Source organism: Eufriesea mexicana, unplaced genomic scaffold, assembly GCF_001483705.2.
Source record: "Eufriesea mexicana isolate 0111107269 unplaced genomic scaffold, ASM148370v2 scaffold9187, whole genome shotgun sequence".
Classification (NCBI taxonomy): Eukaryota; Metazoa; Arthropoda; class Insecta; order Hymenoptera; family Apidae; genus Eufriesea; species Eufriesea mexicana.
Window position 1 is genome coordinate 194647 of NW_016916911.1, and position 18937 is coordinate 213583.

General features: G+C 41.0%; 1 protein-coding gene and 1 long non-coding RNA gene across 2 annotated transcripts in view; both read left to right on the forward strand.

The window, feature by feature from the left end:
- Positions 1-18933, forward strand: part of LOC108553058 (elongation of very long chain fatty acids protein AAEL008004) — a 42598-nt gene extending 23665 nt beyond the window's left edge. Inside the window, exons 3-6 of the mRNA XM_017907810.1 lie at positions 9439-9629; positions 16207-16344; positions 17005-17247; positions 17332-18933. Coding sequence (XP_017763299.1) covers positions 9439-9629; positions 16207-16344; positions 17005-17247; positions 17332-17679 — 920 coding nt within the window. The 3' untranslated portion in view covers positions 17680-18933. The remainder of the gene's footprint in view (positions 1-9438; positions 9630-16206; positions 16345-17004; positions 17248-17331) is intronic.
- LOC108553061 (uncharacterized) lies at positions 11724-14365 on the forward strand. The gene is made up of 4 exons (XR_001890602.1): positions 11724-11858; positions 12001-12117; positions 12252-12568; positions 12638-14365. It is a non-coding gene; the product is annotated as an uncharacterized LOC108553061 (long non-coding RNA).
- Positions 18934-18937: the final 4 nt, after the last annotated feature.

The window sequence follows — 18937 nt, forward strand, 5'->3', positions numbered from 1 at the left end:
AATTTGTAGCGATTTACACGATTGTTGCCAGTCTTTTGATTAAAAATTCTGGATTCCATGTTAATATTTTTGGGATTTGCAATTCAATCGCGATTTCGCATATTTTCTATTGCTTTTAACCCTAAATCGGTAGCAATTTAGACGATTGTTGCTAGACCCTTGATAAAAAATTCTGAATTTTGCGTAATTATTTTTGTCATTCGATTAATCGCGATTTCAACTATATACCACGATTTAAACGATTATTTATAAACTTTTGATTAAAAGTCCCGGATTCCATTTTTGACATTTAATCAATCGCGATTTCGATCATATCAGTTTCGGTTTAACACTAAATCTATTACGTCAAATTTACACGATTGTTGTTGAACTTTTGATTAAAAACTGTCTACCTATATTTCCACGATCTGCCCCGATTTAAACGATTATTTGTAAACTCTTGATTGAAAATTCTGCACTCGACGTTATTATTTTCGTCGTTTGATTTCGCGACTTCTGTTATAATATACAATCAAGTTTCCACTAGCGCGAGCAATGAATCCTACAGAAAATGATCTCGTTATTCCAATCCGCGTTATTCGAATATTCGAAACGCAGGAATTGCTTCTCATTTAAAGAATTATAAATTTAATCTTACATTAACTCTATTCCTACCAATATTAAATCTAGTATCATTTTATAATTAACCCTCTGTAGGCCGAATATATATTTTTCTTCACTATAAGAATTGCATGTAACATAAAATCAGCAAATAGCAACTAATAAATTCAGCAATTTTTACAATTTTGTTATAACGAATTCAAATCGAAAGCTTGAATTAACACCGTTTGTACTATTGTGCCAAGATAACGTGCAATAGATAGACAAGATAATTTTCCACGCCATCTTGTGGAAAAACGGTCATAGGGGGCCATAGAGGATCTAACCTATCATGATCGAATAGCCGGTAAATGAAAAAGAATTAGAATTTTTAAAAATGGATTCACGAGAGGTATTGTAAAAATAATTATAAATATATCGAAAGAAAAATCGCGAACTGGAGTGATCAAGACGATAACGTTGAATGCAGTATTTAATAAAATACGCATACATTAACATGTAACTTGAAAGTTACACAGGCCCATAGAGGGTTAGCATTAAATAAACCAATCTATGCAAACAATTAATTTTTCCATGCTTCTTCTTAATCTGATCCTTCATTTGACATCCATTGCTAGATTTATCGTTAAAAATTGAAAAAAAGAGAAATAGTAGGGAAAAAGAGTTACAAATCGTTGGTATTTTCTGCACGTCTGTCAGGTTTCTATCCAGTAATGGCTGGCCAATTTTGATTTATGTGCGACGATTGCGACGATGCGAATGGAAAGGTTGTCGACGTGGAAGGAAAGCTGGACGGTTTCTTTTTGCAGGAATCTCCCTTGAAAACTGGGCATTAACCCTTTGCACTCGAGGATTTTTGACCGTGCAGGAAAGCGGCTCCATTCTTCATTGCTGTCGAGTCGATAACAGGAAGAGCAATGGTGCAGATATAAATTAACATACAAAAATGTTTCATTTCAATATTTAATGCGTGATTATACCGTTTTAGGTAACAATAGTAGAGTTATTGTCTCTCGCTCGTCATTCTATTTGTGACGTCGAAACAATCGGCGACTGAGAGTCGCCTTTTTAATGCAAAGAGTTGACATTTGAACTATCAGTTCAGCCGAAACGATCGCAGCTTTCGCGAAATTAACCCTTTACACTCGAGCGGGGTGACTCTCGTTGTCAGTCACCGTTTGTTTCGATATCTGGAAGCCTGAGTAACGAGTATGAGGCATTACTAGATTACAAATAACTCCACGTGAAATATTGAAATGAAATACACGCGATTTTCTCTTTTTATTTTAACACTTTACCAGCCTCTGTCACGCAGACGTGACTTCTGTTCAGCGCGGCACAATGCTTCCACTATGCTTCTGTTTTAACTCTCCCGATCGTCTTTTCTCGGCATTCTTTGAGCAGATGCTTGTTCCGTTAGTCTCAAATGTTAGTGCTTTTTTAAATAATAAGGATAGCGTAAATATGACCATCAGCAACTAGTAGGACCCGCGCGAAGTTCACCGGCGGCGAGAAGTGAGCGGCTGGTAAAGTGTTAACATAAATGGTATCACCGAGATAAGAAAAATATAAGGAAAGCTTCGAATTGTTACATCTTTATAACGAGGAAATTTTCGAGTGCACGGGGATGATAATTTGAACAACCGATTGCATTTCTTAACACGTTAACACTTTACCAGCCGCTGTCACGCAGACGTGACTTCGGTTCAGCGTGGCACAATGCTTCCACTATGCTTCTGTTTTAACTCTCCCGATCGTCTTTTCTCAGCATTCTTTGAGCAGATGCTTGTTCCGTTAGTCTCAAATGTTAGTGCTTTTTTAAATAATAAGGATAGCGTAAATATGACCATCAGCAACTAGTAGAACCCGCGCGAAGTTCACCGGCGGCGAGAAGTGAGCGGCTGGTAAAGCGTTAAACGAGGAATCGGTACTGTTGATTTTCTATTCAACAGTGGTATTTGACAACAACAAAGTATTCTATTCGATACCTTTGCTAACCTTTTGCACTCGAAGACTTTTTCGTTGTAAACAGCAATTCGAAGCTTTTCTTAGATTTTCCTAAGCTCGCCGATACTCTTTATGCCAAAATAAAAATAGAACATCGTGCATTTGCGTGAGAAATGAACGAATAGAATTATTTCATTTCGATGTTTCACGCGTAGTTGTTAATATAATTATCATAATTCGTTATTCGAGTTATAGCATTGAAACAAACGGTGACTGAGAGTCACCTCTCGAGTGCAAAGGGTTAAATATCTCGAGAACTAATCATTTTTTCGCCATTGCACCCCGTGAATTTTCTACGCAGCACGATCAGAGGAATCGACCTGTGTCACGAAAAATATTGTTACGAGATTTTCATATCTACCCGGTATTTGGCTGAATAAAACAGAGGTTCGTAACTTCAGGGAAGAACAATCTAACATCTTCTAGAATGTTCGGACAAAATAATAGTCTTCCACCGAAGTTCAGAGTAGAGCTGTCGACCTTTCAATAGGAATAAATCTATTCATTGGTGACGTATTCGTTGGAAATCTTCGGCAATCTAGCGATCGAACTTGTAGAACAAGAACTGTAAACGAGATCTGTAACAGTATGCATTTTCATTCGTGAAAAATACGTACAGGTGACCCTCCTATAACACGGTAGATAGGTTCCTAGAAAATTTCGTGTTGCGTGAAACCGTGTTGTACGAGACCCGGAGCCAGTGCAAAAAGTGGGGTTACATTCCGAAAACTTACTAAAAACAAATTTCTTTTCTAATTCTACATAAACAACTTAATTTTTATTAAAGATATAAATGTACGTGTAACGCAAAACAAAAAAGAAACAGAAATATTATTTTAATTTAACGCAGCTTTAATTTAATAAATTTCTTCGTCGTCACTGCTCATGTAGAAGTACAGTGTTGTACAAAGGTTTTTGAAATTTTCTTATCGCATTTTCTTAGAGCGAAACCGTGTTATAGGATGCCGTGTTGTAGGAGGGTTCTCGCAATTTATAAATCGTGTTATAGCGAAACCGTGTTATAGGATGCCGCGTTCTAGGAGGGCTACCTGTAATTGCTAATTGCACTTGCATCCTTGAATTTAAAAAACGTATAATCAATTTTTCAATTTTTCCTCTTATTCTATTTCTTTAAGATTTCTCTCCCTTCCTTTTGTTCATCTACCTGTTAATTTGACTAGTTAGGTTTGTGGTAGATTTAGTGTTAACGTTGTCGAGAAATCGTGACTCTCGACGTCACGAATTCAGTGTGCTAACTATTTACCTCGCACAGTATTTTTCCATCGATAATTCTTGTTTTCCTGCTTAGTGTTATATTTATTTATTTATCATTTCCAGTCGACAGTCTTACGAAACCTAAACACTCGAGAACAGTGCGACTTCTTAGAATTCTCGGAATTTAGTCTCTCTTGGATATTTATCCCAACACAGTGACTCGTCACTTCGTGGTGTAGTATTCCAACGAAGAAAAGCAGACGTGTTATCAATGTATTCCGAAACTGGGAAAAGTGCTACACACTCTTTAGTAGAAAGATGCAAAATTTTCAAACGATCTCCAAAAATCTTCATCAGCTGGAAAATTTATCACGTCGTTACGTCTAGAATGGAAAACATATTTTCTCATTGGTTGTTATCAATTTCTCGCTTTCGATGAACTCGGTTCACGAGAAAATCGCGAAATTTTAACGCGATTTGCTGAAAAATGATGTTAGACAAAACTGGGAAATTTTCACGCACACTGAGGAACGTCTTTTAATCCCGATGAGTGATAAACGAGGCATAATCGACGAATCAAGAGGCTATAGAGTAAGAGGGTAATTATTCCGATGCATCTCGCGACGCCATTTGGCATTCGAGTGTTCAACACTTTTATTGCAGCTGGAAACTTCGCAGTATCTGCCCCTGTATTCGAATAATTAGCCCGTTCTCCCTTCTCTTCGTTATGTCACCCTCGCCCGCCACATTAGCCATTGTTCTCCGTCGTTGCCGATGTTCCTAATTACCCCATTGTCGTCGAAATTTGGGTTAAAGAATGTAAACGTTAAAAAGATATAATCGTAATTCCTTAATTCCTTAATTCCCTAATTCCTTAAAACGTAATGGGTCGTCATAGAGCCTATAAGAACCTGGCAGAAGGGTTCGAGGGAACACACACTTCTCGACAATCCACCACCGTCTGCATCACGCATCGCACAAGACTCAAGCCCCCGCGAATTTATACAGAATAAAATATAATCAAAGTTTAAAGTTAACCCTTTCGATACGGAAGAGCTGGCAGTGGTTATAAATTCGTGGTACGAGGAAGTTTTCCACAAGAGTGGTTGCACTGGAAGCCACGAAATCGCGTTTTGCGGTATTCATAGAAATTTCGAGCGTGATTGACACTAAACTTTTCATTCGGATTGCGACAGTCATCGGTGACGTTTCGTGGATACCGTGAATAGGCAACGGTAGTACCTAGAGAACGTTTCGTAGATGGCGCCAATAGGCGATGGCAATACCCAGAGAACGTTTCATGGCCGCCGCCATTGTGCGGCAGTAGTACCGAAAGAGGTTAACCCTTTGCACTCGGCGAGCTTTTCGTTACAGGAACATAGTAATTCGAAGACTTCCTGCCATAAAATCGACGATATTCTCAAAACGGTAACTACGAAGTGCAAATTAATTGTAAGATATAGAATTATTTTACCTCGATATTCCACGCATCGTTGGACAATTTTAAATTTGAGATATTAATTAACAGTGATCTTTAGAATTTGATTAAACGGTGACTGAGAGTAGCCTCTCGAGTGCAAAGGGTTAAATTTTGTCACGCGACTGTATCAAAGCAGCGTTCAGTATGTCAGGGCATACCGATTAGTATGACTTCTCTCATAGCGATCATACTTTCTCACGAGTAGGATAAGATGGTAAATTTGACAGAGATTGGAATAGAACTTTGGAAATCTTATTTCAGAAAGAGTGGAAAATATATTTATGCATTTTATGCGGGAAGACCTTGAAAGCACTGATTGCGAGATTATGATTATATACAATGGCAAAATTATGCAGGTAATTACTAAAATGGCCTAACAGTATTACCGCCTGTTTCGTGTTGATTTATCTACATTACGATAGAACAAAGATATTTCTGGTAAAACGGCGAGAAATTGGAACGTCAGATCGATATATCGTGATTTATAATATATTTCGAATGCAGAACTGTACCTTTACTATTAGGACAGTGTAATAGGGTAGCAAGATTTGAATTTCGCGCCATTCACCATAACCCTTTGCACTCGAGAGGTGAGCTTCAGTCTTGATTTCATAAAATTTGGTAGATCGATATTAATTAATATATGAAATTTAATGTAATGTAACAGTGTGCGAGGTATCGAAGTCAAGTAATTCTACAATTCTATTATTATACAATTCTTTATTTACTGCTGAACAAAGTATCGGCAGTATTTTAGTAGGGAATCTTTGATTTTCTACTCTTCTCTAGCAGTATACTGCTAACTATACTAGTACTATTAGCTATACTAATATTTCAGTATACAATACTGGTTCTAGCAGCAAGCCTACGTTGGAAAAATACAAGTCGACGAAGAGGAAAAGACTGGCATTTCGCAAATTTTGTAGGTGCTTATATAATGTTCATTTTTGGTGGGGTGAAGATGACCATTGGCCCTCAGTGAAAGTAGGAATGAGTCAGTTGTTTTTGAACTCTGAAATTGTTCTGCGTCTATTATCTAGACTCTTCTAATGATTAAGGGCTAACAAATCGTTAGTCATCCAACATTATGACCACAAATTTCATTTCCATAGTGTCAGGCTATTACCCTAACTCTTTGTTTCATATTCGCACACGCTGCACTTGGTATTATCACATCACTGTGTCCACTGCTAAGTAAAAATCGTCTTGGAGAAGCAAAAAGAGAGAAAGAACCGAAAAATTCGAAAGGAAACACACAATTCGAGCGACTTTCGCGATAACAGGCGCAATTACAAGCTCATTTTCTCCGCGAGGGACAGGTTAAATCGACGTATCGATTCCCCTCCTTTTCCCCTCTGCGTGTATATGAAACGTTCGATTAACTTTTCTTTTATAAAAACCAAACACTCGATAAATGCGACTCGCGTTACTGTTTGAATAGCGTGCCGTCGACCTGCTAACAGTTTCAATTTCCCCCGATACGTACAAAAGCGTTCAATCGGCCGCTAGAACGAAGTGCCGGATCACTCTGTCTTTCTTCCATTTTTTTCTTCCCTATATATTTTTTTTTTTTTTTTTTCTAAAAATAATCACGGTGTTAAAGAGGTTAACGAACCGGGAAGCCAGTGCTTTATCGCCGTTTAATGACAGGAAAATCGTCATAACGAGGTTTATTGTGCCGTAACGACGATGCATAAGGTTGTGGAAAATAAAAAGGAGGACAGATGGGGGGCAGGGGAGAAGAAAAGGCAACGAGGAAGAACGATTGTTTGCCTTCTATTCGGTCGTCAGGAATCGCGGGTGAAGATCCGATGATTAAACAGGTTCATAACGTTATTACCGTGGGTGGACGAGATTTAATTAGCGATAGCCACGAACGAGCTGGACGCGAGGATTTACAGAGAAATTCACGAGGAACGCTGCTACGAAATTGCTCCCCCAGCGTGATCTTTCGTTTCATTTGCTCCGCCGATGCACTTTCGTCGAACACGTAGCGAACGCTTTAATCTTTCCTACGTTTAATGCTTTAATCTCTTACTTATGCGAGAACGATTCGACGTGCACCGGGAGAACTCCGGAGGACGAGTTGCAAGGGGGAAAAAAGGAATATTGGTACGGTATATTACGAGGAAATTCAGATTTTAATGAAAGTTTGCGTGCATGTAGGACGTGACGAGTTCCACGCGAGGCAATTTTTTCGTCGACGAGCTAGCTTTTCGAGAGGAATAAATAGACGTCCGAAGTTTCGGTGCTTCTCGCGAATTTTGTTAATATTCATCCGATGCAGGTTATTTCATTAATCGTTCTTTATGTGGAAAGTTCGGTGTGTCTTGGAAAAATGATTGAAATTATTACAGTGCAAAGGGTGGTCACTGAAAGACTGACTGATATAAAAATAATTTTACAAACACGTGGTTTTCTAATTTTCTGTTATTTTATTTAAAAATATAAATAATTTTTGCCAGTATTGGGTGTGAAGAACAGCCCTCGAATGAGCACCTTCTGTGGCCATTTTTCTGCTCACAGAAAGAGAAAATGAACAAGTTTTGACTTTTTCAACCCTCCCAGTATTTTATTGGCCACCACGAGCAAGTTTTCCGAGAGGACTAAATAGTCCAAAGTTTCAGCAGTGTTCCTCACGAATTTTGTTAATATTTGCCTGATAGAGGTTATTCGATTAATCGTTCTTTATGTGGAAAGTCTGGTGTGTCTTGGAAAAATTATTGAAATTATTACAGTGCAAAGGGTGGCCACTGAAAGACTGACTGATATAAAAATAATTTTACAAACACGTGGTTTTCTAATTGAAAATATAAATAATTTTTGTCAGTATTAGGGTGTGAAGAACGACATCCCTTAACACTAGATTTACGGAATCCGTCAATTTGACGGAAGGGTTGCTCCAATTATACGATGGTAACAGATTTAGTTAACTTATATCAAGACTGTTAATGTAATATATAATTGTTTTTAAATTAAACTAATCGTTAAAAAAGAAGGCACGTGGTTTCCTTTACCTGTCAATTTGACAAGTGTCCTTAGAAATAGGTATACAGATAGTGTCCGTAAACCTAGTGTTAAGTGACCACCTTTTGTGGCCATTTTTCTGCTCACAGAAAGAGAAAATGAACAAGTTATGACCTTTTCAACCCTCCCAGTATTTTATTGGTCACCACGAGCAAGTTTTTCGAGAGGACTAAATAGTCCAAAGTTTCAGCAATGTTCCTCACGAATTTTGTTAATATTTGCCTGATAGAGGTTATTCGATTAATCGTTCTTTATGTGGAAAGTCTGATGTGTCTTGAAGAAATTATTGAAATTATTATAGTGCAAATGGTTAATACACAGGATAGGTACTGAAAAACTGACTGATATAAAAATAATTTTACAAACACACGGTTTTCTAATTAAAAATATAAATAATTTTTGTCAGTATTGGGTATGAAAAACAACATCCCTCAAGTAACCACCAGTTGTGGCCATTTCTCTGCTCACAGAAAGAGAAAATGAACAAGTTATGACCTTTTCAACCCTCCCAGTATTTTATTGGTCACCACGAGCAAGTTTTCCGAGAGGACTAAATAGTCCAAAGTTTCAGCAATGTTCCTCACGAATTTTGTTAATATTTGCCTGATAGAGGTTATTCGATTAATCGTTCTTTATGTGGAAAGTCTGATGTGTCTTGGAAAAATGATTGAAATTATTACAGTGCAAAGGGTGGCCACTGAAAGACTGATTGATATAAAAATAATTTTACAAACACGTGGTTTTCTAATTTTCTGTTATTTTATTTAAAAATATAAATAATTTTTGCCAGTATTGGGTGTGAAGAACAGCCTTCGAATGAGCACCTTCTGTGGCCATTTTCCTGCTCACAGAAAGAGAAAATGAACAAGTTTTGACTTTTTCAACCCTCCCAGTATTTTATTGGCCACCACTCGCAAGTTTTCCGAGAGGACTAAATAGACGTCGAAAGTTCAGCGTTGCTTCTCTCGAATTTTGTTAATATTCGTCCGATTAATCGTTCGTTCCGTGGAAAGTTTGGTTTGCGAATTCCTAACAAAAGAATTGGTCGCGGCTCGGTGTCGTCTCGATTGCCATTCGCCATTCTAACGGTCACTGTGTTCTGATTCTAGATCCCAGGGTGAACCATTGGATGATGATGAGCAGTCCTCTTCCAACCATGGCGATATGCCTATTTTACGCTTATTTCAGCAAGGTTATGGGACCGAGGCTAATGGAAAATAAAAAGCCTTTCAATCTTCGGGGAACTCTGATAGCGTACAACTTGATCCAAACACTATTCTCCACGTGGATCTTCTACGAGGTTCGTCTTGCTTTTTATCTCTCTTTAACCCGTCTACCTGTACCTGTACGCTTTTCCACCAGCAGCTTCGGTGTTCCTGCCATGTGCATTGGCACAGAAACGCGGACGATTGTCCCTCGCTTAGCCGACAAACTCGTTCAAGTAATCCCATTCCGACGTATCATCGATCCCGTCTAGAATAATTAATAGCCGGTCCCGGGGAACCATACGCTTGCCCCTTATTCGTGAAAGTTATTGCCCGCTGGCTACGATGCGGGGCACCGTGGCTCGCATAAGCCATACCTTAGGCCAGTCAATGAAATTCATTCGCGTCGATGAAAAGCTCTCGGCAAACGAACCTGCGATTTCCATTCTTCAGCTTTCCAACGCGTCCGCGAACGTGGCCTCGTGTCAAGTATTACGCGTTCGACGACAGATGGCGCAGCGTACTTATTTCTCGAAAAATTTTATTCTTTATTTTCGACTCATTTTCTCACGTAAAATCACTCCCTCGTCGATTAAACCACCGATACCCCTGTACCGATGATTCGTACACGTAAACCGTAGCTAAGTGCACAGTGTACTCGGTGAACATTCAAAGTCGATTTCCTCGGAAACGAAGCCTCGAATGAAAAAATTTTATTCCTTATATTCGATTCGTTTCTGCGTGTAGAATCATCTCTTACCGATCTTACTACCTACCATTCCTGTGACACCGTGTATAATTAAAATTGGACCTGCTTTGAATGCATAATTTCTTAGAGTTAGATAAATTAGGTAGAGGGGTTGTTGACCCACCATCAAACGAGTCTGAGAGACCCGCGCAGCCATTTCCATTCGTTTTCGTTACTCCGTACGCGCACTGTAATAAATAATACACGGCTTATTAGGAGGAAAAAAAACCGTGTTTATAAATAAAAGAGCAAATAAAACGGCCAGACCCTGGGACATTTCTCACCCGTGCGATAGAGGGCTAACCCCTTGCAGTACGAGTATATCTCGTAAGTTACTCATTCACTCTCTTTAATCCCGAGAGCTTTCACAATTTCATTGTGACTGGAATATAGAGAAGATTAAACGAAAAATTAAACGAAACTCCTCGCTACGGAATCGTAATTGAATCGTAGCGTGTAAGGGTTTCACGCGTGAAATTGCCCTGTAAAATACTCGTGCTTGTTAATTAACATTTATCGATCACAACGTAGGAGCGCGTAAAGCGAAATTTTTGGTTTACCATATCGGCTGGGTCGATAATAGTTCGATTTGGGTCACAGTGGTGGCGCCTAATTGATCGGTTGAAAGTGGAAGGAACGTAAGATTCCACAGGATCGGTCGCTGATCGATTTCCTGTTTCGTGAAAATAGAAACTGTCCCGCACGTCCACATGACGTTCCAATTGCTCCGCTCTCTGACGAGGGTCAAGAATGCGCGTGCGTATTTAATGAAATACCGATCGTATTTGGTTTGTGCTTAGTATGTCGCATGCACGTCTAGGTACAGTTATCTCGTGAGAATCGTACTCACGTAGGAGTACGTCGCGTTACTTTCTACGCGTTTTTCGTCGATCCAATTATTATTCGTCTGCCTGACCACGCGTCGATGACGATTAAAAACATTCCGATGGTCGGAGAATCGACTTTACCGACACTGAAAATCAGAATCGACGCTGGGCGTTTCGTTCTGACTACTTTCACTTCCAAACCTATCAATGGATGTATATTTTTATAGGAATTTAATATATTCCTGGGCTTATTATCCTTCCACGTTTCTCTCTGTTAAATAAAGCGTGAATTTAGCGTAAATTTTGAATTGGGTCGAATAAAATTTGTAGGTAAGTAGGATTAGAAAACATAACCTTACGGACATACCGAAGAAAATGTATTCATCGTATTGCGGTAGAAAATACAGGATGTTGACACTTGGATAAAGCGTTAAGTAACAGTTAAGAAGTATTAGAAAGATAAATTTCCTTTCGCAAACATGACCGCGACGCGGTTAGTTTCGACACGCTTTTCCAACGTTTGAATATCGCGCGCTGCGCGCGAAGAAGCTGTGTAAACCCTAACCTGTCATGGAGGTTACTGGCGTGCTGCGCGCGGCGAGAAATGCTCGAGACGTTAATCGCTTTTCTAACAAACTCGCAGTTTGCGGTGATAAACATGCCGCGTGTGCGTTATTGACGATACAAACCGCGAGGATATAGCGAGAGAAAAGTAGGGTGAAGAAGTGACAAGATTGCGTTGTAAACACGTACGTATAACAAACCGGTCAAGTTATCAATCTAATGACTCACGAGTGACGTGCGTTTCGATAACCTTGTCGCACAGACGCTCGGTAAGAAGTGTGCAATTTTACTCTGTCAATACGTCTCGTTTGCTTCTTATATTAATAGACTGGCATTGGAGATAACTCGACATCGATTAACGGAGCATTAAGCCCATGAACTTTATTACAATGCAAAAACGATTTGTTGTTGAGCATAAATCATCGACTCCACGCTGTTCGAACCGTAAGTTATAGCCGTGCGTACACGTCTGTCATACACGTGTCAGATTTCCTAACCTTAACCTTAACCTTAAATTAAAAATTCACGAAAGTGAACTAATGCGATGATATATTTAAAACACGAATAAATCTGTGTAGCATTGGACCGGTTGGAAAGACGTTGCCATTGGTCATTTACATCGAGGAGATTCCCAATTTTCGCAGAAATCCTTCGAGGCGGAGTTTTTTCTAGAATTGAGCAGTCGATTTAGGGAGCGCATTAGCCACGCTGAGCGAGCATCGAAAGAACTTTCCTCGTCGTCGGGGAGAAGCTATTAGTACGCCGTAAAGGTTCGAGTCGACCGTTCTGTTTTACCATTGGAGGGGGAACGTTGCTGCAGGGTATCGTAATGAGCAGGGACGTAATTTTCGTGACACGATGACACGGTTCCCTGCGACACGTATCCCTGGAACAGGTGCGAAATTTCCTACGTCGATTTCGATATCTCGATGATATTTATAGGATGATATATTTTGAAACGCAGGAAGTAGCAGTAACCGTCATACGGCCCGAGTTTATGGACGTGCTCGCAAGTAACGTCGATACTGTCTAACGTTTCCTGTGCGAACGCTATCCTAACGGACAAGTGTACCGACGTTTCGCCGGTGTTGCAGTGGGCGTAATTAGGGTTCCACGGAAACCATAGCGTGGCGTTACATCACACAAAGCTGCACACGACGTCCGTGTGTCCTTAGAATTCCGAGTTACTGCAAACCAACCGCAGTGCCGGGTGAAACAGTTCTCCGAGGGGACGCGAGACTTTACGCCCGAAGAGCCTGGAAAATCTGCTCCTAGGGACGTGCACGAAACGGTGAACTCGATGGATCGGAGGAAGTCTGCTTTATCCGTCGTTTTTCGAGCGAACGAGCGAAACGAGGCGACGAAACGAGCCGGAAAGTGAAGCCGAGCGTGGCTCGCGGAACTCTAATCGGCGCGGATATGCGTGCTGAAAAATTATCCTGGCGTGCGTATGGTGTTTAACGCGAGATCACACCGCGTGGCCTTGACACACAACTCCCTCGGCCATACGTGCGTTGTGTTCTCGTTACCGGACGACCTACGCTTCCAACTATACCCGAGCTTTCCTAACTCTGTTTAACACGGTCAAGTTTAATGGAATTCCGTGTCCTGGCGTCGAAGATACCAATCAAATTACACGAATCGGATGTCGTGCGTCACGCGATAACCCGACTCGACGAAATTCGCCGAGGAACCTCGTCAGGCTTCCGAAAAGCTCGGTCACCCAACAGACACAGGGCAGCTTTTCAATCCTACCACGTATGGCTCATGCTCGCGTGTACTTCTAGATAATTGCGCGAGATCTTGAAAGCTCTTGATTATTTTCCTCGCGCCTCGTTATCATTATCGTCTTCTTTCTCTCGAACTTGCATAGGTTAACGGACTGGCAATTTTTAGTCGAGCACGGAAACGCACGGCATTGAAAGGCTGCAGGAAATTACAGGGAGGCTACGAGAAATTTCGAATAGCGTGCCTTTCTATATACAATTTAAAATAGATTAAATTACATGCGACGTTCTGTCCTTTGTTTATGTATAATACGCCCCTTTCACCGACCTTAATGGGCCACGAAAACCTGCTAATTAATACCAGCCTTCTTTTTACTCGAATACAATTGTCACGATCTCGAAAGACGCATCTCTGACATTTCCTACACGATTAACCCTTCTGCAGTCGAGGCAAGAAACTTTCAGTCACTGGTTAGCAATGCTATAAGAGTCACAAAAATTAGTAAACATCGTATTATCTCCAAAAAAATGTCATAAACTCTGCAGCAGTGAAAAGACTCCACTGTAAAGGGTTAATTCTGTCTCGAGACAATGAAAGAGATTCGATGCTGGAGAAGCCTCATCCACGATGTTTCTCGCAGATATAGGGAGAACATTGAGATGGGTAAATTCAGTGAAATACCGAAGAAAACGAGACGACGAGGAACATTTCCATAACACGAGTTACCGCAACCGTGACTCGCTCACAGATGCATGGAATTTTTCAATACATATTAGCAGCGGCCTTATGTGCTTATAAGTTATTCAAACCGTGTTATCTGAACGATACCTCCGTTTGTTTCGGTTCTCGAACTCTTCGAGATAACCGGTTATTTCGCATCCGAACTTCGGACCAAGTAGCCACGGGAATACGACCAGGTTCCATTAAAATTACTTTCATCGACGCCAGATTCATCCTAAACCGTTTAAATGATAAACCTTGCATCGCTGATGAAGGTCGAACATCTTTACGTTAGCCTGAAAGTATTAAAAAATCGCTAATTCTGGCTCAATGACGTCGATCATCGTTAACTTAATGTTAAGATGTACCTGTTGGCACCGGTGTCCAAAGATTGGTGCAAAGATACGAATTAAGAAAACGATTACAACGTGTTTCTGGCGGATTGTTCGTTCCGAGTTCGAAGCGAGACATGTCCTTCGCGGACACTCGTAACGTTACACTTGGTACTCGCTTTGAATAAAATAGTCGCCACTTAGCCAATTATCGTGGTCTCGCGAGATTTCGCTTCCGTGATACGCTATACACGCGAGTAAGTACCGATCTCTAGCGCAGTTTCCGCGAATCGTGCACCATGTTCGATAATTAATTGATGATAATCGCCTGGCCATGCCGAAAGGATTAGAGGAAAACTCGGATAAGAGCAGGGAGGAACGTTGACACTAGAACTATTGACCTGTAACACGCGCTAAATATACGGTATACGTATATAACAGCAATTAAAGCCGTACGATGAAAATAAAGCACACTCGATCCCCCTTGTTACGCGGTTAATTCGTTTCCTGTTGTATCGAAATTTAAGATGGAGACACTCGCGGCGAACGAAAGTTGTGCAAGTTTATTAAACACCGCTGTAAATCCTGCCATAAGATATATCTCGTTATAAAAGGCTGTTGTAATTTTCGTATCGCGTTATATCAGAGTGTCGTGTTACGAGAGAACCAGGTGTATAATTAACGTGAATTAACAAAAACAGCGTGAGGGAAATATTCGTGCCATATGCGAGTTCACGGTGTTCATTATACAATTTTTGGGGCGTGTTTCCAGAATATCGTGTCGTAAATGGGTTGATTGTATATTTAACGATAGAACTGCCTGTGTACCTATCTTATACGCAGCTACCAATAATTGGGACGTTACGAAGCAAATAATTAAATTTGATCGAGAAAATAACTACGTTTGGAAGTTTAGTTTAGCTACTGCGTGTGTTTGGTACAGTTCCAAAAAGAAGAAGAAAAATTAAGAAACGTCATTTTCACTCGTTCCATAGTTCCAATGGTAATCGCGTTTCTACTCCAAGATCGAAACGAAAATCGAATTTGCAAAAATATGCACACAGTGGCGCGTCAGCGATAATTTTCGTAAACCATAGAAGCAAAAAGTCCAATAAAAGGAGGTATTGTGCGTTCGAGAAAAGAAGGCACGAGCAGTGGTCGCTATTGGCCGAAGACGGTGTCTGATGACCTTCGTCGTCGCCATCTTGGACCAGTAGCGGTCACTGCCTGCGACGATGGGAGTGTCAGCGGAATTAATCAGCCGTGAGGATGTAAGCACACTGTGCCTTCTTTTCTCGAACGCACTATACCGGTGTTACTCGCTGTGACTGGCTCGGTATAGTTGAAGGGTTAATCGAGATGCAGTTTGCGAATCGATGGTTTAAGGTCGGACTAGAGCACGCGTGGCCTGATTTTTCGGAAAAAATTGTGGAAACACAGCCGAAAGGCTACAGGAAACAAACTACAGGCGCATTGTTCGTAATTCTCGAAGGAGCGCGGGCTTTTAGAATTTAAAATAGTAGCGAAGTCGTCTTGCGAGAGAAACACAGCCGGAGGACTCTTTTGTTCCCCCCTCTTCGGCTGTTTCCCTGGCTTTCCTGGCTTCTTGATCGAACAAAGCGAGCGGAGGGACAGAGTTTCTCGGTGAAAAGCGAGCGATCGCACTCTATATGCTGATTGTCGTAGTCGTAGTCGTCTCTCGGTGAATGCACCCCTTTTATTGTCCTCACTTTCCGACGTTTTCTTGTTTCAGTACTTGATGAGTGGCTGGGCGAAAGGATACAGTTTCCGGTGCCAACCAGTCGACTACTCCAACAACGCCATGGCGCTCCGAATGGCGAACACATGCTGGTGGTATTACATCAGCAAATTCACCGAGTTCTTCGATACTGTAAGTATCCTTCGTCCTGCGCACGCCACCGTTCTTCTTCTTCCTGTTTTAATCGCTTATCGGGCCAGCTATCGCCGCTGCTCGTAGAACCGAACACGCTGCTGCTCTCGTACAATAGTAAAATCGAGGGTCGTTCCATCTTCGCCCAATGCACACTGTGCACAGGAGAAATCGATGGACCTTAAACAGAGTCGGCGATGAAGAAATAGAGCATTCGGGACCACCGAGCGGGGTGTTACTTTAAAATATACCTGGCTACCGTTTTTAGGACTTTTAAAGCTTCGTTACACTCGGGAGATGAGATTTTCTAACGAGGATCTGCGTGATCTTGGATAGCTTGCTCCTTTCGCGATCGGTGTACCTAGGTTTGCACCCCACGACGATTGTATGGATCTTGGATCTTCTTTGGCTAGAAGCAAACAAAGGTTAATCTTACGTTCGGGTAACTGGCAAGCTTTCTTTCATAGGAATCGGTAATATCGAGCAACGTTTGTGCCCGTTTGAGCAGAACGAACAAGATGTAGCACGAGTTTGCAACGAAGGAAATTCTTTTATGTTATTATTAAACTTAATTTCTGTTGTCCCTCTTTTGTTAAATGCAATTGATAATGCGATTGTCGAAATGATGACGATTATTAACATGTATACTTGCTTTTCCAGCTATTTTTCATTCTGAGGAAGAAGAACCAACACGTGTCTACGCTTCATGTGATCCACCATGGAATAATGCCATTCTCGGTTTGGATGGGATTGAAGTTCGCACCAGGTGGACATAGCACTTTCTTCGCCCTCTTGAACACTTTTGTTCACATTATAATGTACTTCTATTATATGGTGGCTGCAATGGGCCCGGAGTATCAGAAGTACATCTGGTGGAAAAAGTACCTGACTACCTTGCAAATGGTAAATTCACTGAACGATAGTAATGATTTACGATTTTATAGTCCTCCGCTGGCTGGTCTGTAACAAAAGGAATTTATTTTTTAGGTGCAATTCGTGTTGATCATGAGTCACCAGTTCCAGCTTCTTTTCACAGAGTGCGATTATCCTCGTGGCTTCATGATTTGGATCGGTTTACATGGCGTGCTTTTCTTAGGTTTATTTTCGGACTTTTACAAAGCGAAGTACGTGAACAAATCGAGAAAGCCGACGGCAAAGAGCTTACAGAATGGCTCGACCGGCCTTTGCATGCCGATCCTGGAGGATTCGGTGCCGCGACAAAACGGTGTCTCGTCGTATGCGACGATCTACAACAAGGAATACAACAGCTGTTACAGCAACGGAACCAACAACGGTTACGTTGCCAACAATAATACGGAGAAAAAGCTCGCTTAGGACATTCTGATTTTGGTAAAAGCTCGTAAACAACCATCGAGATACCAAATCACACGATACAGTTAATCACGCGTTGAATCTCGCCGGCACTCTGTGGATCGTGCAGTGACTATGTATACAACACACAACACACGTTGATCGATTTGGTTCGAGTAGTGATTGCGCGCGGCTCCACTGGAGATAAACCTATTCCTCCTGATCCGATGTGGCCGTTACGCGAGAATAAACTATGCTAGTTGTAATTCGCCGCGGAGACTGTGTTCATGTTCACGCGTAGAGTCGTCGACGAGAGACCAGTCGCGCATACGTTCGATTTCCCGCTAACGCTTTAAATTATTTCATATTAAACTATATCAACGGGCTGGCGATTACGTTTATCGGGATAGTCTAACGGGGTTATATAAGGGGGGTGTATAAGAATTATTACTGATAATATATTATTAATAAGGAAAGGGCTCTTCTGCACGTATTGTTGTGTATATGTATTAATTATATAATCGCATCCGCAACCGGATTGTGGATCGTTCTGATGAAAGTCGTTGGCTCGTCGATGGCTTTACGGATAGTAGCGAAAAGGAACGTGAAGAACGACCGAGGAATGCGAGGAGACCAGAGGAAATAAACGGACAAAATTAAAACGCGCACACGATGAGTAAATTTAATAATCGATTCTCATCGGAACATTATGTTTTCCGCACGCGATTACCGAGAGTGTTTTATTGCGTGCGTTATGTATGCGTGAACGAGTGTGATCGTTTGTTAGTTATACGTGATTACGAGGCATTTCTTATTGGGACGCAGCGAAACGATCCCCTTTACATATTTCCTTATCGTCGTCCGACTCTGTCTCTCTATTGCCCCGATTGTGTTCAAAGCTTTGGTGTTCGTCGTAGAAATAAGCGTCTGTCGATTCGCGTTTAAAGGAGAAATCGTACCACTCCTTTCTCTCGAAGCTTGATTCTCTACCTCTTTTACCCAAGGATCGCCGATTATATCAGCTCAGCAAAATGGTAGCACACTTCAAGACGCAACGCTCGGCTAGCTTTTTTATAGCTTATGAATGAAGCAACGCAACCCTTTTTTTCTTTCTCAATCGAATCTTTACGAATAATTCAGCTGTCGATGTAGAATCAAGCTTCCGAAGAGTTCTAAAAATTCTCGACGAAATTTATCTCTTGTTCACCGTTCGAACTGGTCAAATTGGAAAAAAGAAAGTCGAATGCCAATCGTTCGGATATACGTATATGTTATAAACGCA